Source organism: Podarcis muralis, chromosome 7 (assembly GCF_964188315.1).
Source record: "Podarcis muralis chromosome 7, rPodMur119.hap1.1, whole genome shotgun sequence".
NCBI lineage: Eukaryota > Metazoa > Chordata > Lepidosauria > Squamata > Lacertidae > Podarcis > Podarcis muralis.
The window spans coordinates 63,203,193-63,229,878 of NC_135661.1; the positions used below are offsets into that span (position 1 = coordinate 63,203,193).

Sequence of the window (26,686 nt, forward strand, 5' to 3'; positions counted from 1 at the left end):
TGGCATGTCAGCTATCGGGGTGGATAAAAATCAATGGTGTTTTTTTTAAAAAAAAATCAGATTTCTTTTATTTAAATTGGGTTTTTAAAATAAAATGCTTTTGGAGGAAAAATTTTCTAATGATAGTTTTCTATTTAAGTTACATTATAGTCCAAAGGCTATTCATCAGGAAATGAGGATTTGTTTTAAGTTTTTCATGTGTGCTAAAACTCAAGTCTAAAGTTGTTGTTTTTAATTGTTTAACCACATCAGTTAACAAACATGGATACATATGCTATAATGTTGTTGTTTTAGTTAAATAAATTGTTTAAATTGTTATTCAGGAAATGATAATTTCTCTCCTTCCAATTAAGTACAGCAGAAAAGTTGTCCAAATATAAACAGTTAACTTATTAAACCTCACAATAATTTCATAATTATCTGTCAATGTGTTTCTAATAGTATAACCAATCAGTAATTTTTGATATAACTGTAAAAACTACTCTGAAAATTTATTATTCCAAAAATAAAACCTTCATCTGGTTGTAAATATTAAGATTATACCAGCAAGTATGAGTCTTTCTGTAAAAAAAAGAAAGATTTAAATCAAGTCTTACTGACTAGTGATTTAAATTGTGATTTAAATCGATTTGATTTAAATCAAATCCACCCTGTCAGCTATGCAGTGGGACCACGCTTCCATACATACAGGCGCTTGCAGGTTGACTTTCCCTTACAGAAAATGTCACATAGTACATACAGTTGCTCTGGGAAAAGCAGGTGCAAAGTTGGGAGCCAATCTGATAGCACGGCCCTGAACATGCCACTGCCATACAGGCAATGAACCAGGGAATAAGGCGAATATAATCAGGATATTTGAATGTATATATTTTTTTAAATCAACTAACCTCTCCTGATGTTTTTGTAATGACTATTAATAGGAATTCCTCAGAGGAATTTTTGAGTGCTGGGTTTACCTTTTAGTGAAGGTGGCGGTTGGGAACGGGTAGCAGGCATTGCTGAGTCTGTGTTGCTTCACAGGGATGGGAAATCATGTGTCATTTCAAATGGTTCTTAAATGGCTACGGTGCTGAGTGATATATTTTAATTGAAAATAGCCTTTCTCATTTATGTGCTATGACCCACTTTTTAACCAAATATGCATTTGGGGATCCATATCTTAATCCTTAATGATACTGCCAACCTAGCAGTTCGAAAGCACTCCCGGGTGCAAGTAGATAAATAGGGACCGCTTACTAGCGGGAAGGTAAACGGCGTTCCGTGTGCTGCGCTGGCTCGCCAGATGCAGCTTGTCACGCTGGCCACGTGACCCGGAAGTGTCTGCGGACAGCGCTGGCTCCCGGCCTATAGAGTGAGATGAGCGCACAACCCTAGAGTCTGTCAAGACTGGCCAGTACGGGCAGGGGTACCTTTACCTTTACCTTTTTATCTTAATCCTTTGCCTTTTATATGCATGGTGGTAGTGGTCCTGTTGTGACCCACCTTGGATCAGACCTCAACCCAACCTGCCAGCTGAAGACCAGTGTGCTACATATTTGCAAACACAAGTGCCAAAATGTTTATTTGGTGTCATATGTGAAAGCTTCCCAAAGGGAGGCTGCTTGGACCCCCATCACTAAACTAAACTAAATTTGAAACCCTGTGCCAAGGGTAATAGAGGACGGGCTGTACCCCAGAGTTTACATTAAACTGCATTATACTTAGTATTTATGCAATGTGTTTAATTTTCAAAGCTCTTAACATGCAGTGGGCTACATCTAAATGTCTCAACAAGCCATGCTCCAAACAAGGGAAACTTGATTTGTTCCTAACTATGAACAGAAACGTGTACTTTCCTTCCCTTGTGCTCAGTTTGTTGTGACATCTGAACACAGCTGCTTGGTATCTATATTACATTTGAATTGATTTTATGTGTGTGCTGCTGTTGTTTTGAACTGTTTTATATATGCAGTGTTTAAAACTGTTTATATATGCAACCTTCTTACACTGTTGTATTGTAATGGTATAGGACACAATTCATAAATGAAATTAATAATAATAATAATAATCACCTTGTACATTTTCACAACAGCCCTTTAAGGTAGGACAGTAGTATACTCATAATGCAGATGTGATGTTCAGGCAGTGATTATCTTACGCCTGGCTAGTGAGATGATAGCAGAGGTATGATTCAGACCTGCAGATCCTGACTTGTAGCTACTACTCTACACCTGCTGTGAGCCCATGAGCATTAAGGTTACTCAGGTCTCCACAGAAAAGCAAAGAAATCATTCCTGTTTTCCCTTTTTCTTCTGTTGCAGCTCTTTACCATTGCAGTATTTCTTCTCCAGGTCTTTCTGATATGACATTTGTTCTTTGCTTTTAAAAAAGTAAAATTACAGGCATGTGCCTACTCATGACTGAGTGCTGCAGGGCAGAACGCACCGCATAAAAATGGAGATTGCATGTGACCAGCCTCTTCTTTAGAAACAGACAGCTGCTTTTTTCACCATGGTTGTTGTTGGGGTAGCAGCAAGCAGTTAATAACCGAGTGTTCTCCAAACTGGCTTTGGTATCTTTTTGCTATGGGGCAAAGGCATTTCACAAAAAGGTGCCATGCAAGAGCTGAAACCATATTTGTGACTGTAGAAACATGCAGATAACAGAATTACATCTACCACGAACATTATTTATTCAACAAAATTTATATATCACTTGAAAAAAACTTTAAAATATATAAAATAAAATATTAAAACCCTTGATAAAATACAGTTAAAAACAGGTATTTTAAAACATCTGAAAGAGTTTTAGAATCAACAGTAGCTAAAAACCCAGTCAGCTAGGTGGGGTACAAATAAAATTGTTGTTGTTGTTAAAAAATAAGGTAGGCGTACTACAACTTGTCAGTATAGACTTTCCTAAACAGGTGCCAAAAAGAATACAGCGAAGGCAGAGTGTTCCGAAGTGTAGGTGCTGCCATGATAAAAGATTTATTTCTTATTGCGGTGTGAGCATTTTCTGGAACTGTAACAGCGCCACTTCCACAGATCTAGTGGGCACAAATGGGGTAAGGTAATCTGCAAGTACAGTGGTACCTCGGATTAAGAACTTAATTCATTCTGGAGGTCCGTTCTTAACCTGAAACTGTTCTTAACCTGAGGTACCACTTTAGTTAATGGGTTCTCCCACTGCTGCTGCCGCTGCACAATTTCTGTTCTCATCCTGAAGCAAAGTTCTTAACCCGGGGTACTATTTCTGGGTTAGCGGAATCTGTAACCTGAAGTGTCTGTAACCCGAGGTACCACTGTAAACTGGTTCTAAGCTATTAAGGGCTTTATATATTAATTGTAACAGCTTGAGCGTCAACTAGTAAGTAGGAACACTGTTGCTGGATCTGACTGTGTTCTGTTTATTCCAGCATTTTGTCCTAACTGCAACTATCCAGATACCACTTGATATCTGGATACTCACAAGTGAGGCAGACACCTTTGCCTGTGCTTATTCCAGATATTGCACCAAATCTGAAAGTACATTTTCACGGAAGTCTGAACTCAGACTTGAGAGAGAGAGAGAGCACCTTTTAGTGACAAAATATATTGGTAGGAAGATTGTTGAGACTTCCTGAATTGAATTTTGGGGAAATGTGTGACTTAGTACAGTAGACATCTTCAGAAGTAAAATTGGCTTACTGTACTAGAAGTCACGTAACTTCAGTGGGTTGTGGATTTCCCACTCAGAGTAGACCCATTTCAATTAATAGACCTGAGTTACCCATGTCCATTAATTTCAATGGATCTACTCCAAGTAGGACTAACATTGGCTACATACAGCCCAATGTGCCTGAGATCCCTTGATTTCATTCTGCAGCTAGAGGCTTTATAGCACCCAGATGTTATTGGTTTAGCTGGGGTGTTCTCAGTGTTAACTATGGAATGGCATGAATGTTCAGAACCTTCCCTTTCAGAACTTGGGACTCAGATGCTGGATCAGACTAAGTATTATACCATAAGGCTTATAGGCAAATTCCTGGGGGCCGCATACCATTGGTGGGCAGAGCCAGAGACAAAAGTGGGTGGAGCAATAAATGTTGCTTTTATCTTTGTTCAGTAGGCGATGTTTAGGCATGTCGAAATCAGATTCTACATGTACAAGCACCCCATGCAAGGCTCCACCTTCCATCCTGACAAGCAAGAGCCTTGGCCCAGATTGAGTTGAAGAGATTGACAGACTATAACAAAATACTGGTTAATAGGCCAGGTCTGCACAATTTGTAATCTAGTGAGCCAAATGTAACACACATGCATAAATTATGAATTGTCTCCTGCCAAGTGCCTTCCCATCCTCCAGTCCTACTTAAGAAGCAAACTCCAGGAGACTCACTGCATTTGGCTTTGAGAATTGCAAGTTGAACAGACTTGTGATAGGCAGTTCTTTGCAACGGTCGTGGTGTTAACTTTTTCAGTTTCCAGAGTGAAGAATTGTTTTTCTCTCAAGCAGCCGCAGACAGCAGAAAGGAATTAAGCCCTTTAAAAAAAACAACCTACTGATAAGGACTTCACTTCTCATGCAAATGCGCAGATTCTGTTTAAATTGTTTTGAGAGAAAGATTAATGGAGCAAAGCTGTTTGATGTGCTGAGCCAAACAAGTGCTTTTTGTCAAAACCGAACACGAAGCTTTGAGTAAATATCATATGAAGCTGAACTGTGTGCGCACATGTGCACATTCTCTCTCCCTCCTTCTCCCCCTAATTCCATTACTGAGCTTTTCATGGTCCTTTTGCAAGGAACTGAAGAAAGTTCTCCTTCCTCAGCTGTCTTTTCCAGCACAGGAACATTGAACGCAGTTCCCTCCTCCTATCGCTTCTGCTTGTTATCTCCTTCATCTGTTTCCTGGCCATCAAATGGCACCCGATGCATCTCTAAAAGAAAAGAAAACATGTTGCTATCCTAATGCCATTATACCAATCTATGGTGCAGATGCAGTTGGAATACTGTGTACAATTCTGGTCTGACCTGAAAAGGGATATTGTAGAGTTGGGAAGGGTTCAGTAAAAGGAGAACCAGAATGATGATGGGGATGGAGGAAAGGTTGCAGCATTGGGGGCTTTTTAGTTTAGAGAAAAGGCTACAAAGAGGGGACATGATGGTAAAGACTATGCATGGTATGGAGAAAGTAGGCAGAGAATTTTTTCATACCACTAGAACTCATGGACTCCTGATGAAGCTGAAGGTTGAAAGGTTCATGAAAGACAGAAGATACGGTTCATAGTTAAACTATGGAATTCACTCCTACAAGAGGTAATGATGGCCACCAACTTGGGCGGCTTTAAAAGAGGACTAGAAAATTCATGGAGGAGAAGGCTATCAATAGCTACTAGCCTGGACGGCTATGTTATTCCTCGGTGTCACCTCTAAATACCATTTGCTGGAAACGGCAGGAGGACAGCGTGTCCTTGATTTCAGGTTCTGCTCATGGGCTTCGCAGAGGCATCTGGTTGGCCACTGTGAGAACAAGATGCTGGGCTAGATGGACCACTGAAATGATCCAGCAGGCTTTTCTTACATTCTTAGGGCCCCGGTGGGACACCTTGTCAATTGGTTGTATAATATTGTGACTATGGTGAGATATTCTTATGTGGGAGGCAGCCTTTTCTTGTGTCTCTACTCACAAAGGTAACAGTGGGGCCTTCTTGCTTCCCAGCACTCCAGGCTCCTGGGCACTGCCCTGAACCCTCGCCTGACTCATACCACCAGGGGAAACCATGGTGTGGCTGTCTGCACTGTGTCAGGGTCATGCACTTTCTCGAGTTTAGGCCAACCAGGTTAGAACTCCATTTCTGGTTTTGAGAGTTTGCTCAAACCTGGGGGGGGGGGGGGGGCAAATGGAGTGCATGTGGTGAGATGGGAGCATGTGAATGCAAAGACCACTTGTGACTGCCATTCCATGGCTTCACTAGTGTGTCAGCACTGGGCCTTGGGATGGCTGCAACTTTCACTTCTGTCTCCCTTCAATTACAGTGGTGCCTCGCAAGACGAAATTAATTCGTTCCGCAAGTTTTTTCTTCTTGCGAGTTTTTCGTCTTGCGAAGCACGGTTTCCCATAGGAATGCATTGAAAATCAATTAATGCGTTCCTAGGGAAACCGCTTGCCAGGCTGGCGGTGCGGAGAAGGGCTTTTCTCCCCACCGCAAGCCTTCAGGACAGTTACGGGAACAGAGGGGAAGGCGCGCAGCGCTTTCCCTCTGTTCCCGGGGCTTGCGTGGGAGGAGGGTTTTTCCTCCCCACCGCCAACATTCAGGCCAGCATTCTGAATGTTGGCGGTGGGAAGGAAAACCCTCCTCCCACCCCAAGTCTTCAGGAAAGCCATCCGAAGCCGGGCGGCGGGAGAAGGTGTCCCCGCCCCGCCGCCCGGCTTCGGAGCTTCGTTCCGATGCCGGGCGGCGAGAGAAGGCGTTCCCGCCCCGCCGCCCGGCTTCGGAGCTTCGTTCCGATGCCGGGCGGCGGGAGGAGGTGTCCCCGCCCCGCCGCCCGGCTTCGGAGCATCGTTCTGAAGCCGGGCGGCAGGAGGAGGTCCGAGGACAGTGGGGAAGACGCGCTGCGCTTCCCCGCTGTCCCGGAGATTTCCCTATGGGCTTTCGTCTTGCGAAGCAAGCCCATAGGGAAATTCGTTTTGCGAAGCGCCTCCAAAACGGAAAACCCTTTCGTCTAGCGGGTTTTCCGTCTTGCGAGGCGTTCGTCTTGCGGGGTACCACTGTAGATGTGTTCTTTTGGGGGTTCTCAATAAAAGCCCCCAAAGCCACTCAGTCTCTTGAATATTGTTGATGTGTGTTTAAATGTACATAGCATTGCTGGGTGTATATGATGGTTTATAATAGTGTTTTATTTCATGGTTTCATCACTATTTTTGTCCATTGTATAAATCTTCCAGTGTTGCACTTCTACGTAGATCTTTCTGTCTGTGTTATAGTTTTACAAGGTTAATACTTGAATTAATGCATGACCCTTATTTTGACAGTATTTGGCTGGTCAACTGACTAGTCTTTCTTCCATCCTTCCCCACCATCCTGGGCAACCTCCTGGCTCTTGAATGAGCAGCTAACCCTGGTTGACATGGTGTGATATTGTCTGCACCAGTATGTAGAAAACCAGGTTGCAAAATAATAGCATATTTGGATATTGAGTATAGCAGGTTAAAATAGGGAATGCTTTTTGGGCTGGTTCCCGTGTGTGTGTGTGTGTGTACACATACATGTATGTACACACAAACACACACACATATATATATATACAGTGGTACCTCAGGTTACAAATGCTTCGGGTTACAAACTCCACTACCCCAGAAGTAGTGCCTCAGGTTGAGAACTTTGCCCCAGTATGAGAACGGAAATCACGTGGCAGTGGGAGGCCCCATTAGGAAAAGCGTGCCTCAGGTTAACAACTGGTTCGGGTTAAGAATGGACCTCCGGAACAAATTAAGTTTGTAACCGAGGTAGCACTGTATATGGATTTCTAGTTTTCCCTTACCAGCCTGTAGGGGACTCCTTGAGAGAAAGAAACATACACCGCAATTACTGGGTTTTCTTTCCCAAACTGTCCTGGTTACTGAGTGCTCCCTTCTTGCATTGCTCTGCAAGGTCATGTGACCTTTGGAACAGATGGCCCAGGTGACACTGGCTTGGAGCATCCTCACTAACGAGGGCAATTTAACATGCCACTTGGCGAAGAGGGGGTAGCAGGATGCGACAGGGCGGGACTCTGCCTCCTTCCTCTGCGTGCCAGGTCCCTTGGGGCCTGATCCTGCCTGTTCCTCTCCCTCCGTGCCCACGCTTGCCTCCCAGCTTACCTGCTCCAGATGGGCCACACAGCAGGGAGGACACTGGCAGAAGCAGATGTGTTTATTTACCGGAGATGAAATGTTGCGCTCTTGCAGATGGCAGTGCCTTCCAGCAAACAGTGCACTTTGACACCGTGGTTGTGCCACTTGGGGGGTAAGGGGGGTGGGGTGACTCCTTGCTTTCTGAATTATTTCCCTACCCTTCTTTTGCATGAAAGGCAAACAGTCTTACAATGGGACTCTGCAGCTCTTGGCATCAGAGCGAGCATCTCCTGGTCACATTGAGGAACATGCTTTCATTTCTGGGCTGCTTTTCTTAGTCTGTTCTTTCAGTATGGGGTGGCAAACAGTTTTTGTAGCCATTTCCTCTTGTAGTTTAGGAAGTGCTTGCTTGCTTGCTTGCATCTTATCACCTCTACATGCAGAGGGCCTTCTCTGTAGCGGCGCCTGCCCAGTGGAACGCCCTCCCATCAGATGTCAAGGAAATAAACAACTGTCTGACTTTTAGAAGACATCTGAAGGCAACTCTGTTTAGGGAAGTTTTTAATGTTTGGTGGTTTATTGTGCTTCTGTTGGGAGCTGCCCAGAGTGGCTGGGGAAACCCAGCCAGATGGGCAGGGTGGTAATAATAATAATAATAATAATAATAATAATAATAATAATAATAAAATACAGCATTTGCAAATGGATAAAACAAAGTTTTAATCAAACAGATATGGCCCCCCTAAGCAGAAAATTGCTGCAAGAAAGGATATTCCGACTAAACATTCTGAAGGTAAGAGCTGTTCAACAATGGAACAGGCTCCCACAAGAGGTGGTGGACTCTCCTTCCTTAGAGGTTTTAAGCAGAGGTTGGATGGCTACCTGTCATGTATGATCTAGTTGTGATTCCTGCATTACAGGGGATTGGACTAGATGGCCCTCGGGGTCTCTTCCATCTCTACAATTCTTGATCCAAATAATCATATAGTGGTGGTGTGTGCCAAAAAGCTCTCTGAAACAACAGTGTCTGGGAAAGGTTTGTATAAATGCTGTTATAGTGTGTACACACACGCAGAGTATGCACACATCTGACTCTAGGATGAAAGAGCAGTGGCTAGTGTTCTGGGTGGGCAGGCCTATTCCATCCATTGGCATTGCTGGCTCTGCTAGCTGCCATGGATCAATGACACCCTGTTCTCCCCTTCCCCCCTTTTTCCTGCTGCTGACCAGACCCCTCTCTAATCGTGTGATTCTAATCAGAAGACATTTTAAAATGGGCTCACAAACGTTTGCCCTCAGGGCTCAGCAGTCAGAAGGGCAATGTCCTATTTTCTCCCTTTGTGCACAAGTCGAAAGAGATGGGCCCCACAAGATATGGGGTCTCTGATGACGTGGGGCTGTATAAACCCTAGAAGTGTTTGCCTCTTGGGGAGGGGGAGGCACATGTTACGCTTCCAATTCCTGCAGGCATAAAATCACCAAATTTGGGGGCTGGGTTAGAATTTGTCTCCTAGGTTGGGCTCAGTTGATCGCTCCTTTAAAAAACACGCACTAATATTTAAAAATATGAACACAGCTGCTTTTGTTCTGTGAAACCTGGAGCCATTTTGGCCCTGCAGGGTGGAGTTTGCCAAGAAGCAATGCTGCACGCAGAAGTTGGGAAATGGGGAGGGGCCGCAGCTCAGTGGTAAAACGGCTGCTTTGCCGCAGCCGGCAGGCATCCCAGGATCAGGTACGACTAGAAAGACTCCTGTTTGAAACCCTGAAGAACTGCTGTCTTTCAGTGTAGATGGAGAAGGGTGGGGAAACGTGGAGCCCTCCAGATGTTGGATTTCAATGCCTGTCGGCCCCGAGAGCATGATGGGAGTTGTAGTCCAGCAACATCTGGAGGACCACAGATTCCCCACCCTTGATTGTAGACCAGTGGTTCTCAAACCTTTTTCTCTGGGCCACACTTTCAGAATAAAAATTTGCTTGTGCCACACCAATTCTTTTAATTGGTAAGAAATACATTGGAAAACAGAAATAAACAACAACTAGCAGTGCTTGATTTATAACATAGAACACATCTACTATGAGGAAAATTGTCTGGTACCTTCAGTATAAATCTTTAGGTGCCAGGCGAAAACATTCCTCTTCAACCAGACCTTTGTGTTGGGAAACTGCCAGGGAGATATTGTCCATCATGGCCCCAAGCCGGCTGCCGGACGTCCATCGATCTCCCGTAGCCAGGCAGATCCAGCAGTTAGCGACACGAAGCCTCAGAAATAGATTGCCACATTCCAGGCTTGTGCACACTGTTTATCAGCAGAAACCACAGCCAGAAAGCTTGCACCGCAGAAGAGCATAATTTACAGACTTTATTTAGCGTTGAACAGAACAAAGGAAAAACATGACCATTCTGAGTCAGTGACTCCGACCGACTGAAATCGAAAGGAAACAGCAAACATAAACATCCTGTGACTAGGACATGCGCAGACTCTGTGACTCTCAAAGCCTGCTCCCTTTTAAGGTGGAACGGAAATATCCCAACATCCTCCCCCTTTCCGTGTAACCTGTAGTACCTGTGGTTCAACCCAATTGCAACCTCTGTACGTAAACCTTAAGTTGTTCTCTGTTAACAACCTTAGACAACAGATCAGCAGGAATTTCATTTCCTGCCATGTAGGACACCCGAATCAGTCCTTTCTGAATACACTCTCTTGCACGATGTAGCTTAATCTGCAAGTATTTGGTTCTCTGCTTGCAACTCTCTGAGTTCAGCAAAGCCAAACATGATCTATTGTCTTGGTACACTTGTATAGGACATTTCACAGAAACCCCGATGTCCTTAAACAGTTGCATCAACCATTCACAATCCATGAGTGAAAATGACAGAGCATTGAGTTCTGCTTCACAGGAACTTAGGCTCACTGTTGTTTGCTTCTTGCACAACCAGTCAAACAGGCAGTGGTTGTACATGTAGCATACTCCAGAAGTGCTTGTACCATCTGTGGTGTCACTTCCAAAACTTGCATCTGCAAAGATTTCAAGACCTCCAGTCTTCTGACTGGTGAACCTCAGCCTGTAGTGCATAGTCCCTTTCAAATAGCGGGCTATGCGCTTCAGAGCTTTCCAATCCTGAACCGTAGGATTGTTGGCATGTCTGCTAAGCAGATTACAGTTTATAGCTATGTCAGGTCTTGAACATCTGGCAATGAAATTCAGCTTGCCTAGAATGCATCTGTACAGCGTTGTGTCGGAAAACGCTTCAGCAGTACTATCTACCTGGTAACCTGTCACCATCGGTGTGTCTGCTGGGTTTGCATCAACCAAATTCAACCTAGTTAATACATCAGCAATTTTCTGTGTTTGGTGTACCAGAAAATTACCTGCTTGGTCCTTCTCCACCTGCAGAGAAAGATAGTTGGATACCTCACCAAGATCCTTCATGTCAAAGTGCTCCTTCAGCTGAGCTAGGGTGCTTTGATAGAAAGCCTGATTCTTCCAAAACATCAGAAGATCATCAACAAAACATAAACAATACAGTTTGTTTTGCCCCTCCTCCTTGACAAACACACATGGATCAGCTTTGCCCTGGTGAAAACCTAGAGAAAGCAACGTTTCAGTGAGTTTTGTGTTCCAACACCTAGCACTCTGCTTGAGACCATATAAGGATTTCCGCAGTTTACAGACCATTCCCTTCTGTATCTGCATCCCGTCAGGTGGAAGCATAAACAGCTCCTCGTTCAAAATCCCGTACAAAAAAGCTGTATTAATGTCATGATGGGAAACATGCAGTTTCTCCTCCGCAGCGATCTTGAGCATCAGCCGAATGCTCTCATATTTGACGGTGGGTGAGTAGGTCTCGTGGTAATCCTGTCCTGGTACCTGTGAAAAACCTCTGGCAACCAATCTGGCTTTGTGTCTGACAACCTTGCCATTCTGGTCTGTCTTGGCCTTGAAGACCCATTTGCTGCCAACCAGTCTCATACCTGGGACTACCGGTACCAGCTCCCAAGTTTGGTTCCTGTTCAAGGAATCAACTTCAGCCTTCATGGCATTAAGCCAAGGCTCAGCATCTTTAGAGGTTAACTCCTGAACCTCTTTGAAGCTTGAAGGTTCCCACACCTTCTCTGAGCTACTAAGAACAGCAGTTGCAGTCTTAGCAAACTCATCAGCAAATCTCTTTGGAGGTCTGCCTTTGGTCGCCCTTTCAGACCTGCGTACTAGACGCAAGTCTTCTGGACTCATCTCCTCTTTCTTAGGAGAAAAATGACCAATGGTGAACAGTGGTTCTTCCAGTTCATTGTCAGACGCATCAGATGGTCTGACTGAGGCCTTTGCACTCTTGTAGTCTGCTGTGTCATCACTCTCACTGACATCAGCAGCAGCGCCGCCCACTGAACTGGAATCCGAACTCTGATCATCATCATCATCATCCTCATCCTCATCCTCAGTTTCCTCAGCTTTCTCAGCATGATCTGCTTTCTTCACATCACCTTCATCCTCCTCTGGGTAACTCTGGAAAATTCCCACATTTTCCCCCCACTTAGGATTGTACTCAACACTCCTTGTGAACTTTATGGATTTAGAGTCAGTCATCCATACCCTGTATGCACCTTTTTCGTACCCCATGAACAAACCATGTGCCCCACGCTTCCCAAGCTTGTTGGTTTGTGGGGTGCGTACCCACATGTCAGAACCAAAAATTCTCATGTGTTTGGTGTTGGGTTTCTTGCCAAACATCTTCTCATAGGGGGTACAACCAATGGGTGATGACAGTCTGCGATTAACGGTATAAACTACCGTCGACAGAGCTTCCCCCCAAAACTTATCAGGGAGGTTGGCATCATGCAACAAGGTTTTCATTCCTTGCAGCAACGTTTGATTTGCTCGCTCCGCAAGCCCATTCATCCATGGCGATCTAGGCGTTGACATGTCATGCTGGATTCCCTTCTCAGTCAGGAAAGCTTCAAACTGCTGAGAAGTGAACTCCCCGTCGCGATCGGTAAACAGACAGCCGATACGTTTACCGTGAGCATTCTCCAGCCAAGCACAGAATGCTTTGAACCTAGGAAACGCTTGCGATTTCTGCTCGAGCATAAACACATGAATGTACCTAGAAAAAGAATCAATTAGAACCATGAAGAACCTTGCTCCTCCCAAAGAGGGCGCAAGAGGGCCAACCAGGTCTGCGTGAACTAGCTGGTAGGGTTTGGAAGCCTGCCTGCTAGACTCTTTGCCTTTTGGAGCAACCTTCACCTTGTTCTCTGCACAAGATACACATTTCATGTGATACTTACAAGGTTTGATGTTCAAACCTTCAACCAATCCAGGCATCTTGGCCAGCGCCTGCCAAGACATGTGACAAAATCTTCGATGTGCATCATGAATGCATCCTGCATGAAGAACCTTGTTAGTTTGTGCAACACAACAAGAATCAGCATTAGACACAACAGCATTGTCATCATAAGTTATACAGAATAAACCATCTATAAACTTTGCATGCAAAATGTCCTCTTTGCCTTTTCTGATGACACAGACGCTCCTCTTGAAGGATATCTCAAAGCCACGCCCAGTCAGCTGTGGGACGCTAAGCAAATTGTCCGCAGCTCCAGGAACATACAGTACATTACTGATGGTTGTATGCAAACTTGCAAGTTTCACAGTCCCTTCTCCTGCAATTTGCAACGTCCTTCCATCAGCCAGGTGGATCTCTCCTTCTTGAGGCGAGAAGGAGATAAACAGGTGCTTATCCTTTGAAAGATGGCGGCTCGCACCAGAGTCCACAATAAACCTGGCTTTAGCCTTTGGAGCAGTCTTTGCAGCAAGCAAAACCTTGTTTTCCACCGGCGTGGGCTTTTGCAGCTTGCCCCCCTGCTCCTGGCCATGAGACTTGCCTTTAGCCTTTGGTGAAGCAGTGCCAGCTAACAAAGCCTTGTTTTCCACTGGCGTGGGCTCTTCACCCCCCTTCTGCTTCGGGCCATCTGCAGGCATCTGTCTTTGTTTACCTCTGGCCTTCCGGCCTCTGCAAAGACGATGACCTTGGTTCCCATGAGAAACAGAGCTCTCAGCTGCCGTCTCCTTGGCTCCCCCTGGAGGCTGGAATGCTGCCTGGGATGACATCACAGTCTGCTCCCCCTGCAGCTTGCAACCGGTGCCCTCAGCATCCCTGCATTCACTCGCATTCTGGGAAACAGCCAGGACCTCCGATGCAGTCAAACTCTGGGCATTCAAACTCTGAGCTGGGATGACTGGCATGTGGGCTATCTTCAAAGCATTCCACATCTTACGTGCCGTCACGTTGCCAGCAAGCGTAGCAATTTCCTCCAGAGAGACGGATAAGACTATTATGTCAATGGCCCTCGAATTCTGGGCCTCCCATTTCTCTGTCAGAGGATCTGGGGGGGCTTGAGACACAGTATGCCAGACTCCATACTGACGCAGCAAACTCTCACACCATTTTGCCCAGGTCTGATAATTGTGCCGATTTAACTTTGGGCACTCAGTGGCCTCTGAAGCTTCAAAAGCGTGGAAAAACTCCATTCCAGCCTTTTACTTGAGCCGTGAGTCTTTTTGCCTTCAAAGACTCCTTATCGTGGCAGCTCATTAATCACGATGCCTTTTGGCTCAGCTCCCAGGCCAACTAAGCCTTGCCGGACATCAAAAGCTCTTGCCGGGGGCCACAGAAAAGCCTCTGCTTTCGCTTTTCACATACCTTAGCAGTCTGACGCAGTTGTCTTACTCTCCTGTAAGTGCCGTGAATCTGGGCCCATAACCTTGTTGTTGGGAAACTGCCATGGAGATATTGTCCATCATGGCCCCAAGCCGGCTGCCGGACGTCCATCGATCTCCCGTAGCCAGGCAGATCCAGCAGTTAGCGACACGAAGCCTCAGAAATAGATTGCCACATTCCAGGCTTGTGCACACTGTTTATCAGCAGAAACCACAGCCAGAAAGCTTGCACCGCAGAAGAGCATAATTTACAGACTTTATTTAGCGTTGAACAGAACAAAGGAAAAACATGACCGTTCTGAGTCAGTGACTCCGACCGACTGAAATCGAAAGGAAACAGCAAACATAAACATCCTGTGACTAGGACATGCGCAGACTCTGTGACTCTCAAAGCCTGCTCCCTTTTAAGGTGGAACGGAAATATCCCAACACTTTGGCTGATTAATATTCTATGGCTTTTTAAATGTGTTTGTGAGGGGGGTTATTATTTTGTTGTTTCTGTTTTAACCATTTGTGCTTTTACCTTGTTTATTTGTGCTTTTTACCTTGTATTTCTATTTTGTGAACCTCCCTGAGATCTTGTGATGAAGACTGATAAAAATCAAATACTTTATAATATGCTCACTGGACATCCAGAAGGTATAAAGCAAAGCAGTTACATGCAAACATGAATTGTTCCCAAAATATTCATATTCTGCAAATATATATATAGATACTATACTGTACTATACTATACTACACTACACTGAAATGTTTAAATGTTTCTTTGACTGTCCTTGAATCTTCCTGCCACACTTGCCATCCTCTCCTACTTCACCATTGTAGTGTGCAACACCCTTTGAGAACCACGGATGTAGACAATACTGAGCTAGGATTAATGATATGACTCTGTATGTGGCAGCTTCTCATGTTCCTGCTGCTGAATAATATGAAGCTGTTGAATAGAACATTAAGCTTTGGGAGTAGGAGCCTATTTAAAAAAACCACCACCACCTGACCAAGGCTGCACTGCGATGAGCCTGCCATTATAACACAACCCACGGTGCTGCTGTGTCCTGTGGTTGTGTTACTGCACTGTGAACATGACATTGGCTGCCCACGGATGGGGCAAACAGGTGTTTGGGATAACTCATTTGGGAAAAGTTTGAGGTACCCTTAAACCTGGACTTAATGGTCTTATGGGGGGGGCCCACTTTAGATCGTAGTGTGTATTACTTCAAAATATGGTAAGCCAGCCCTGCTGCATTTGGGGAACCCTCCTGCTCATTCTACTGAGTGGGGGGGGGGCTGGACATCTGCCCCAAAGTCCTGCCCTGACGGCACCACTGTGTGCCCCCTTGCAGCACCTTGATTATAAGGTAGTGGCAATGTTTTAGATTAGCAAGTGAAATTGGCTGGGAAAATGAATACTGTGTTAACTATCTGGTATAATAAGGCATCTGTGTCATGTTGCTGCTTAAGTCATTAAATTTGGAAGTGGTTTTAATTACAGCGGGCAACTGCTGCTCTAATGAGAAGAACAGAGAGCAATCTGGAGCTGATGCCAGGGAGTGGGAACGTTCGGCAGATTGGAGCGCATTCCCAGCGAGGAAAATCCAAAGTGTTTGTGGCTTTTTTTTTTAGTTTGAAAGAAAAAATGAGAGAAATGATTAAAAGGAAGGGCATGAGAGAGGCTTACCAGGCAATGTGTGCTATGGACAGAAAATGGTTTCACCCTCTCTCATTCTACAATTTAGGGTCATCCGGTGAAATTGGTCAGATGCAGCAAGGGAATGGGACTTCCGGCCTCGGGCCAAAGGCAGCCCTCCAGGCCTCTTTGTCTGCTGCCTGCAACTGTCCCAGGCTGCACTTTTCCTGGCTCTGCATTGTACCCTGTCTTTCTTCTTGCCTAGCTGGAATGTGTCCTTGAACCCTGATAACACCTGTTGCTTGTCTAAATGGAGGATAGAGAGGGGTGTGTTGGCTACTATACAAAGATAGTATTTATACTTGTTACTCTGCTGACTTTTGCCTCTGGTCCCGCCCACCACTGGGTGGCCCTCATAAGGTTGCCCAGGAGGAAATGTGGCCCTCAGGCTGTGAAAGGTTCCCCACCCTGGGCTTAAAGGTTCTGGCATGGCAAAAGGAGGTAGTTTTCCACAGCTCTTCCTTATAGTCCAGAATTCACTGCCACAGGATGTGGTTGCACGTTTAAAAGGGGGTTAAACAAATTTGTGGAAGGCAGGTCTGTCAAAGATGAGATACAAAGAAATCTAAATCTTCTTTGATTTGAAAGAGGTAGAGCTGGGTATCATCTGCGTATTGATGAATGCCCAACCCAAACCCGCTGATGATCTCTCCCAGCGGCTGCATGTAGATGTTGAAAAGCATGGGGGAAGAGGACAGAACCCTGAGGCACCCCACAAGTGAGAGCCCAGAGGTCTGAACACTCATCCCCCCCCCACTTTCTGAACACGGCCCAGGAGGAAGGAGCGGAACCACTGTATAATGGTGCCCCCAGCTCCAGCCCCTCTAGACAGTCCAGAAGGATGTTATGGTTGATGGTATCAAAAGCCACTGAGAGATCCATCAGAACTAGGAAACAGCTCTCACCTTTGTCCCTAGCCCGCCAGAGATCATCGACCAGCACGACCAAGGCACTTTAAGTCCCATGATGAGGCCTGAATCCCGATTGGAATGGATCCAAATGTAGCTCTTTTATAAGCGAAGAAAAACGTGACATTCAAATTAAAGGACTGACACTTCGTATTTTCTGTTGAGCTATCCACCATGACCTCCAAATCAGTTTTCAGATTAGTTGCTACTTTAAACCCTGTCAATGTTTATATATGTGAAATTGGGAATTTTTGCTGCAGTGTGCATCATGTTACACTTCATTACCCTACTGTGGCCCAACTAGCATCTCATGACTAACCATAATCAGTAAGCCAAGAATAAGCCTTGGCTACAAATCAGTTTGTTGGGAGTGAAACAAACCACAATTGTTTCTTCCCACTACAAGCTCAGAGGAGTGAAGTGTGCTCAATAAGCTTAGGCGTAGTAAGCGATGTTTTATGGCAGGGGTAAGGAACCGTTTTCAGCCTGCTGTTTACCTTGCCATTGGCAAGGGGGGCCAGAGGCAAAAGTGAGTGGAGCAGCAAACATAAATTTTATACAGTAGGCTAGTTTCTATACAAGCTCACACAGTCCTCCCTGGAGTCCATCCAGGCAAGCAAGAGGCATCAAAATTTCAAGGACCCATTTCCAGTCAAGCTAATGGAGACTAATGGAGGATGCAAAGCAGAATGGTTGAGGGGTGTGAACCTGAGAGGGTCTCAAGAACCAGACAGAGAAACTAAACTCTACTGGATTTGATCAGTCTCCCGCAACAGAGGAGACCCATTGACATTAACAGACCTAACTTAGCTTCAGCAGGTCTACTCTGAGTAAAGCTAGCATAAGATACAACTCCATGAATCCTGAGGGATGCATCTGACCCTGTGCTTGTCCCATGACATCTTATCTGCACCTCCAGATTGGAGGCTTTGTAGCTTTGAAAGCCAGTTGGCTGGAGGGCAAGTCGAAGGGAAGGGCTCTTGCCTCTGGAGGCTCACAGAACATGGAGGTGCCTGGCTGGCCGCTGTTGGTCACAGGACACTGTTGCCTTCTTCAGCGTGTGCAGTTACTTGATGCCTTTGCATGTACCATTGGGCCACCACAAAGCGAACACTTCGTCTCACCTCACCTCAAAATGCAGGGTTCCTCAACTGAGTCCAGTTCCCGCTTTGAGCATAGGGAAACAAAGTCCACGGCTTTGTGCACCAGGGGCTCCTGGCCTCAAACCAGAAAGGTGCTTCCAAGGGCCAAAGGAGCTCTAGGACATAATGCTGCAATTTTACATGATACAGAACAAGGTTTCTTGATCCTCTTGTTGCCGCCCCCCTCCCCTTCACCTTCTGGGAATGCAAAGACTGCTGTGTTTGTGCACAGAATGAAAGCTTCTCTCCCTCCACCCGCAGGCAGGCATTTATACACTTCCCCGTTAAAGTGCTGCTCCGTACGATGATACATTTAATTATAGGTGGCACTGCCTGGCCTGGGTCCAAAGAGAGGCTGTCAGTTCCTCTCTCGTTGTCCACGCTTAGTAGGATGCCTTCCTCGCGCCCACTGCGTCCCCCTCCCCTCCATGGCGACTTTGGCTTCCGCCAGATGTCACACCGCCACTCCCGCCCCAACCTCTCATTGCTGAATTTGTGTTGTGTGTGCGTGCGCGTTTTGGTGTGGTTGTCACCACTCTTCCCTTCAGCTGTAAATTCTGAAGGATTTCACGCTCTTCCTAATCACTGCAGTTATTTTAAATCCAGCAGTAGAGAGGCAAGAATCCCACTCCTCCAAGTTGGCATTGTTGTTGCTTTTTATGCACTCTTGTTTGACTCTTCTTAACCAGCCTTCCCTTAAGCTGAACTTTCTGAAGTGTACTTTTAGAAAAGAAGCAAAAAAAGCAATGTTTTATTGTGGGGGGGAAGTGCAACGGGGGGAGCTGATGTGGTGATGGGAGTTGTCATCCACAACAGGTTGCCTACCTTGAGTCTGAAATCCACGTGAGCCTTGGAATGTTTTGTTTGAGGTGCCCATAGATAGGTGACGACTGTATTTAATGTACGTTCAAATTCATGCTCCGTCACAACACTTGCTGGAACAGCTGTGGTCTTGGCTGGGCCCATCTCACAGGGTCATTGTGTGTACCAAATGAGTCAAAGATCATACCACAGTTCCTCCTCCACACCCAGGAAGGGGAGACCTGGCTGTGGTGTCAAATCATACAGAGATGTTACCGGTTGCCCTGTCTCAGTGTCTCAGTACTTTGTGCCTGTTGGATCCTTGATGAAACTGCTTCTATTTATCTGCGCTTCGTTTCTGGGTAAATGCAGTGGTGTGTTTCCTTCCCATTTTATAAAGACAGCATGCTGATTTTGCTCTTTGAAAGACTTTGGGCACCATTGGCGCAGAAGAGAGCTTTATGTGCGACTACAATCAAGTGTGTGACACATTATGACCTGGAGATGTCCCCCGCCCTCCTGTTCTTGGAAGGTTTTAAAAGAGGATGAGGCAAATTCATGGAGGATATCAGCATCTACTAGCTATAATTGCTGTGTAATGTACTTCATCTACTGTTTGAGGCAGTCTTCCTCTGAACACCTGGGGGACAATGTTGTGCTCAGGTCATGCTTTCAGGCTTCCCACAAGCATCCAGTTAACCCCCGTGAGAACAGGATGCTGGACTAGATGGGCCGTGTGCCTCATCATCCATCAGTGCTCTTCTTGTGTCCGTAGCAACTAACTTTACCTAGCAGCAAGTTAAGTTTTCTTGCAAGTGTTGTTTGTGTGCCCCAGCACATCATTCAGGAGTGTCTGACGCATTTGTACCTTAACAGTGGGTGCATGGAAAGGCAGACAGCCTAATAGCAGGACCGTGGGTAAATTGAGCTTGTATTTGGAGTGTGATGCCACCACATTCAGTGACTGTGTGGTTCCCCTGCATACACTCACAGCTCCCCACTCCTCAAAAAAAAAAAAAAAAAAAAAAAAAAAAAAAGTAAGGGAAGAGGGAATATGACTTTTTAAGGCAAGGGGCTTGAAATGTCTTCTGCAGTTGCCTGTGTCAAAAAAGCATTCCCAAGAAAAGTGCCGCACAGCTGTCCGGGTCTAATTAGTTTGCACATCATTTATGTATGTATGCTTTGACATCTGACACAGACTCGGGTAGAAGTCGGTGTTTAGAAGCCACGTTTGTGGCCCGGAACCCGACTCTCCAATTACGAGGTAGCTTTGATTTGCCAGCTTCTGCATGTGCAACATGCTTAGGCGTAAATAAGGGGTGTTAACATGGGCTAATTAAATCAATGTTGTTGGAGCTGGGGAGCAACTTGCAATCTCGGAAACCCTTTTGACATTCTTCCGTGTTCTTCTTTTGAAAAATTCCTTTGCTTGTATGGAGGTTTCTTTCATGATACTTTTATAAGCATCCATCTGGTAGTGTGCAGAGTGGGAACCGGAACTAGAACAGAACAATCAAAAGCTGTGATTTGACATATTGGAAGTGAATCCCAGTCATTCTTTCCCTCTATTTATTTATTTGAATATTTATAAACCATGCTTTCATATATATCGCAAGGTGGAACACAGAATAAAAACACAGTTTGAATAGGAAAAGCCTGAATCATTATTACTTGCCTGCTCTGTTCCTGAATTCTAAAGCAATTAAATTGATCCCTTTTATTTTATATATCTCTGTCTACTGCTCCAATTTCGTCTTAAGACGGTACTTAAGAACTGACCTGGACAATTTGTGGTGGGTGGGGCCCACAAACTTTCTCTGTGACAGCTCAACAGCAGTTTGTAGTTGTCGGCAGAGGTCTTGTCCTTGATTTTATTTGATTTAATAGTTTTGTATTACTTAATGCCTTAGTTTCTAAATCACGTACAACAGAAAATATTATGGTTGCATTCTGTGGGGGGAGCAATTGAAGACGACGCTGTGGTGTTTGCAGCTCTTTTGCCTGTGATGTTATTCTTGACACAGCGTACTTAGCTGATGTATTCATCCTTATACATTGTTGTTGTTTTAAAAAAACTAAAACCAATGACTAGTTGCACATTCATAAATGTTTGGTCTGATGACTGCAGAGAATTGAATAACATCATAAACACAGTTTGGTCCCAATATAGTTAGCCCTTTGTGGCACTCTCTTTCGTGCTTTGAAAAAATGCAGAATATTGAGAAGTCATTCTATGATATCCAGATCTGTGTTCTAACAGCTTCTTTTGCTTCTTTTACAGACTCCTTATCATGTCAACCTCCTGCTGGCAGGCTTTGATGAGCAAGATGGGCCTGCCCTTTACTACATGGATTACCTGGCCTCTTTGGCTAAAGCTCCCTTTGCAGCCCACGGTTATGGGGCCTTCCTGACGCTCAGCATCCTTGATCGCTACTATAGACCAGGTAAGCACATCAAAATCGTAAATGATTGGGGTTGGTAGTATACCCACCCATGGTTGTATTTCTAGGCTGCCTTTTAGGGCGTAGCTTTCACAAAACTGTGTACCCAATATAAGATGCAGCAAGTTACGTACCATATAACCAAACACTGTTTGGTCATATCACGAAATACCATTGGAGACAACAGCTTTATAATCAATACAGTCAATATGAAAAATTAGTTATGACAAACCGAAGACCCTCCAGATATCAGTGGGAGTAAGGAACAACTAAGTTAGTCTGGATTTAACCCATTCCCCCACACTATAATAGGAACCTCATCACTCGCAGCATGGCCATCCTTGGTGGTACAGGCAAATGAGGCAGCCTGCCTTAGCTAGGGAAGCACCCTGAGGAAAGAGAGATTTATTTGCTTTTTCAGCTCATAGCTGAAATGCAGATTGTAACCTGAGTTCAGATTTCTGGTGTCCAAGAATCTGGGAGATGATGTGTTGTTGCTGTTGCTGTTGCTGAAATATTACCCTTCATATGGGTGTCTCAGAGCAGTTTGCAGTATTAAAAAAAAATCAGGCCACAATATGATAGGAGCAGCTGGTGCAGTAGAGTGGTAGTGCAGAGCTGTCCTCCTAGCACCGGCATTGCTCCCACTAACGGTGAAGGTGCAGGGCAGGAGCAAGGTCAGCCCAGTGCTGGAGCTTTGGAGGAGCCAGTCTAGTGCTCCTGCCAGTGTGCCCACACAGTCCTGACCTTGCCACCACCCCAGTGCCATCCCAGTAAGTTGTGGCAGCACTGGTGTTGCAAGGGCACCTTTGCAGCATCACCCCAGCAACAACGTATGATCGTTAAGTTACAGAAATTTTATGGATCTTCTGTTGACTCTTGATTATCAGGCATGCAATGAGATTTGTTTGGGTAAGTAGTGGCAAAATTTGAATTTGCCTGGAACACCAAAAATCTCTGGATCAGTCTTGATAAGGAGGCAGGAAGAGATGCAATGGTCGGATCTTCCTAACAGCCAAAACCCTTTCCTAGCCCCATCCCTGGCTTTTCAGTCTTCTATGGATGCTACCAGTATTCATTTCCAAACTGCATGAGGGCTAGAAGCTCAGATTTTCTAAAATCCAGATATCAGAGAGCCAGTGTGGTGTAGTGGTTAAGAGCGGTAGTCTCATTATCTGGGGAACCGGGTTCGCGTCTCCGCTCCTCCACATGCAGCTGCTGGGTGACCTTGGGCCAGTCACACTTCTTTGAAGTCTCTCAGCCCCACTCACCTCACAGAGTGTTTGTTGTGGGGGAGGAAGGGAAAGGAGAATGTTAGCCACTTTGAGACTCCTTAAAAGGGAGTGAAAATCCAAACTCTTCTTCTTCTTCTTCTTCAGGTACTTCTGTGATGAGTGTGCAGATGCACAAACACATACAATCTTTTGATGAGGGTTTCAGTATCTCCTCCTTGGCAGTTAATATAATTTGAGTGGTTCTGATACTAATTTGCTCCCCCAACTTAACACCACTTTACTACGACTGTTGATGTTGAATGTTTTCTTATTTCCACTTGATATCTTAAGATGTTTGATTTTAGTATTTGATAGTGTTTGATGGTTGACATGCAGTGGTATTTAGTATCTGACTTTATTCATTTATTTCATTTAAAGCATTTGTACGCTTGAGCTTTTCCTCAAGCTGGAGGAAACAAAATCAAGCTCTCATTTAAAACAAACAAACAAAAAAACCCATTTGCACAGTGCTGAAGACCAACAGATTGCCCTGGAGATCATTGTCATTGATCTCTGCAACATCTGAAGTGGTAAAGAGAATGGCCATTTAGCTAGTGGTTAACCTGCAGTAGCGCAGAATGTGTGTGAGAATGGACAGTTGTTACATAGCCGACGCCTGTAAAGGCAGCAAGTTTAATGCACTCTAATTCCAAAACTTTGAGTTAGAATTTTGCATTCATGCTGTAGATCTGAATCTGAAGATAAGAAGAGCCCTGCGGGATCAAGCCCAAAGGCCTAACTGCTCCAGCATCCGGTCCTTACAACGGCCAGCCAGATGCCTTTATGGGAAGCCTGCAAGCGGGACATGATTGCAAATGCAACTCTCCCCTCTGCAGTTCCCAGCAACTGACAATTACTTACTTCCTCTAACAGCGGAGGCAGCTTTGTATTCAAACTTTAGAGGGCAAAATGGAAATTCTGACAAACTTTGAAAATATTTGTTAATATTTTTATGTTTTTAGATGCACTACATGTTTTAGATTTTTTAAATATGTTTTTATTTTAAATGGCATTGTCTTAATATGTTGATGTTTGCCACCTTGGGCTCCTTTGGGAAGAAGGGTGGGATACAAATTTAATAAATAATATTTGTGACCAGCTGTTGATAGGAGACCAGCCTTGAAGAAGCAGGAAGTGTGCAAATTCTGCCTTTTGATTCTCTGCTTCCTTAAAATTTCATTTTAAACGGGTCTCCTTCCACTAACCCCCCATGATTGGTGGCAGCAGAATTATGTCCCCCCCAGCCTAACATGTTGACAGTTTGCTGTCTCTTTCCCGCCCGCCCCACCCAAAAGCATGGGCAAACCATTTCTTCTAATGTGTGAGAAGAGCTGGGGCACTTCTCACACGTGCCATTTCCATTGTTAAAAATCAGTACCCAACAGGGAACGTAGCGCTTAAAGCCCAGCCCTCCTGACCCCCCCCCCCTCTACACATGCACACACACTCCTTTGAGTGATTTGCAACCGGCTGTGGACAGATGGAGCTGATTTAATGTGGTAATAAGCTCAAGAAGGCTGAGGTAGCCCAGCTCTTCCAGCGCCTGAGCCCCTGGCCGTGGGAGGCGGGATTCTGCCCGGCTTCCCGTTAGGGTGGAACAAATCGATTTTTGACGGCTCGTTGGGCAAGGGAGCTGGGCCACAGGTGATCCTTCATACATGTGGAACGAGTTTTCTCAGAGCTGGGAAAGAGCCTTTCGTTCCTTTGTGCACAACTGAAAAGCTGTTCGGACTTCATCAGAGAGATTTTTAGGAGGCCAGGAGACTTGGCGGCTAATTAAAGCTGTCTGTGGTGCTCTCTTTTCCTCCTGCAGGTATCACCCGTGAAGAAGCATTGGAGGTTCTCAAGAAATGTCTCGAGGAGGTGAGTGACCTGCCTTGCCCAGGAGACTAATGTTTGGTTGCCTTTGTTTGGCCAGTGATTTAACTCTCCCCCTTCCTTCTCCTGCTACATCTCCCCCGCTAAAAAAATTATTCTTGCCACAAGGGGAAATAAATACAGAGCAGCCAGATGTGAAATTGGTTAGTGGAGAATAAGCATTCCTTGCTCTCTCCACCCCAACCATCTTAGTTTACTTCATGTTTAGGTAGTAAAGTTTAGAATTGTTGACATTTTAAATTTCTGGTTCTTCCACAATTAATATTGATAACCCATCCTTCTGCCCCTTTTGGGAGGGCTTAGCTCTTTGTCCAATTCATACATTTAATGGTATCATCATTACTTTAAATTAGAGGAAGAAAACTTTTATCAGCCTGAGGGCCACATTTCATTCTGAACAACCTTCCAGGGGCGACAGATCTGCATTAGAGTTACTATATAGATCATTGATTCTAACATGCAACTCTTGACGTAAGAGATGCACGAAGGCAGGCAACTAGTACCCATATTTTACAGGTGAGGAGCACTGAAGCTAAGAGATAAGTGATTAGTGTAAGGTGAGCAATGGCATGGATCCCAACCCCCCCCCAGCAAAAAAAAATCTGTTCGGGTGACCTTCATGTAAGGGTTGAGAATGGACAATTTTGAGACCTGTTGTTTGCCTGAGTGGCTGAGGGAAAGGAGAGAAGATGGGGACAGGAGCCATTATTCTGAAGTCTGTTGTTTGCCCCTTCTCCTTGAGAGTGAGGACGTTCCGTGTGATATTGCCCTCCTTCTGTGTTAATGGCCCTAAATACAAATTTATGGTAATAAAATGTCTATTTATTTACTTGTTAATGCTTTACTTAGTAGAAGTCAAAAGCCCTTGCAATCTATTGCAAATCACATGGTGATCTCTGCCTGACTTCTGCCTCTCCCCGCAATAGATGATAGCTCCCTAAGAATAGGGGTAAACTTTCACAGGGAACATTTTGCTCAAACTTTTTGGATTTCTTAGTTGGGTGCTTGTTATTGCCAGCTGCTCACACAGAGGAAATGAGACAGTGCTGGGCTGCTGAGAGTTCTTGCAAACATTTAGGTGACTTTCTAAAAACATTTAACGTAAACACAACTCTTGTTTCCCACAGCTTCAGAAACGCTTCATCCTGAACTTGCCTTCATTCAATGCTCGATTCATCGATAAAGATGGCATCCACGATGTGACTAATATACCACTCTTGACAGCAGAGGCCTAAATGCCCAGACTTTCCTCTTCCTGCCTCCATTTGGCTTTTTTTGTTTTTTACTTGTTTGAAATCCAGAGTTCATTTACTGCACTTTTGCAAATACAAATAAAGATCTTCTGTTATAATTCTCTCTCCATTCTCTCCGAAACGAACAAATTGAGGGGCAAGATACCTCTTCAGTGAATAGTACCTTTTTATCTCCTCCTCCCATCACCAGTCTTGGCTGTGCTGTCTGCCCACGGCTTGAGCCACAGGTTGGGGATTTTACCTGGCAGCAGATGAGTTTCATTGAGACATGCCATTCAAATGGCTCTTTTGCAAGGTTCCATGGTAGTTTCCCTTCTCCACCCACTGTAGAAGGTTGTATTGGCTCACTGGTGTGTGTGTGTGTGTGTGTGTGTGTGTGTGAGAGAGAGAGAGAGAGAGAGAGAGAGTGTTAGTTCACAGGCTTGGCTTGCTTACTTGCTTTTTGAAAAACTTTTTTTCCAAAACTTTATTTTATCCAGTGCAAACCGAAGTGTTGATGGTGCTCCATGTTACACAAAAGGCAGATACAAATTCATACACACAAAATGGGCAGCATCAGGTGAAAAATACAAAAGGGGGGTGGGACCAATCTCAAGATGCCAAAGAAAGGAATATTGGGACTTTTTATTAATGCTCAACTAGTTTTGGCCAAAACAGGCATTCCTTTTAGGTTTCCTAAAACATCGTTTTTGAAAACACTGTAGGCAAAAATGCTCCTCAGTTGCTCCCTTACAGCAGCCTTCCCCAACCTAGTGCCCTCCATAAGTTTTTGACTACAACTCCCACCAGC

At 44.9% G+C, this 26,686-nt stretch overlaps 1 protein-coding gene across 1 annotated transcript in view; it reads left to right on the forward strand.

The window, feature by feature from the left end:
* The window catches only part of PSMB2 (proteasome 20S subunit beta 2), a 32,365-nt gene extending 6,371 nt beyond the window's left edge, over positions 1-25,994 (forward strand). The window contains exons 4-6 of the mRNA XM_028738921.2: positions 21,332-21,494; positions 24,579-24,628; positions 25,771-25,994. Of these exons, the coding sequence (XP_028594754.1) occupies positions 21,332-21,494; positions 24,579-24,628; positions 25,771-25,878 (321 nt within the window). The 3' untranslated portion in view covers positions 25,879-25,994. The remainder of the gene's footprint in view (positions 1-21,331; positions 21,495-24,578; positions 24,629-25,770) is intronic.
* The last annotated feature ends 692 nt before the right edge of the window (positions 25,995-26,686 follow it).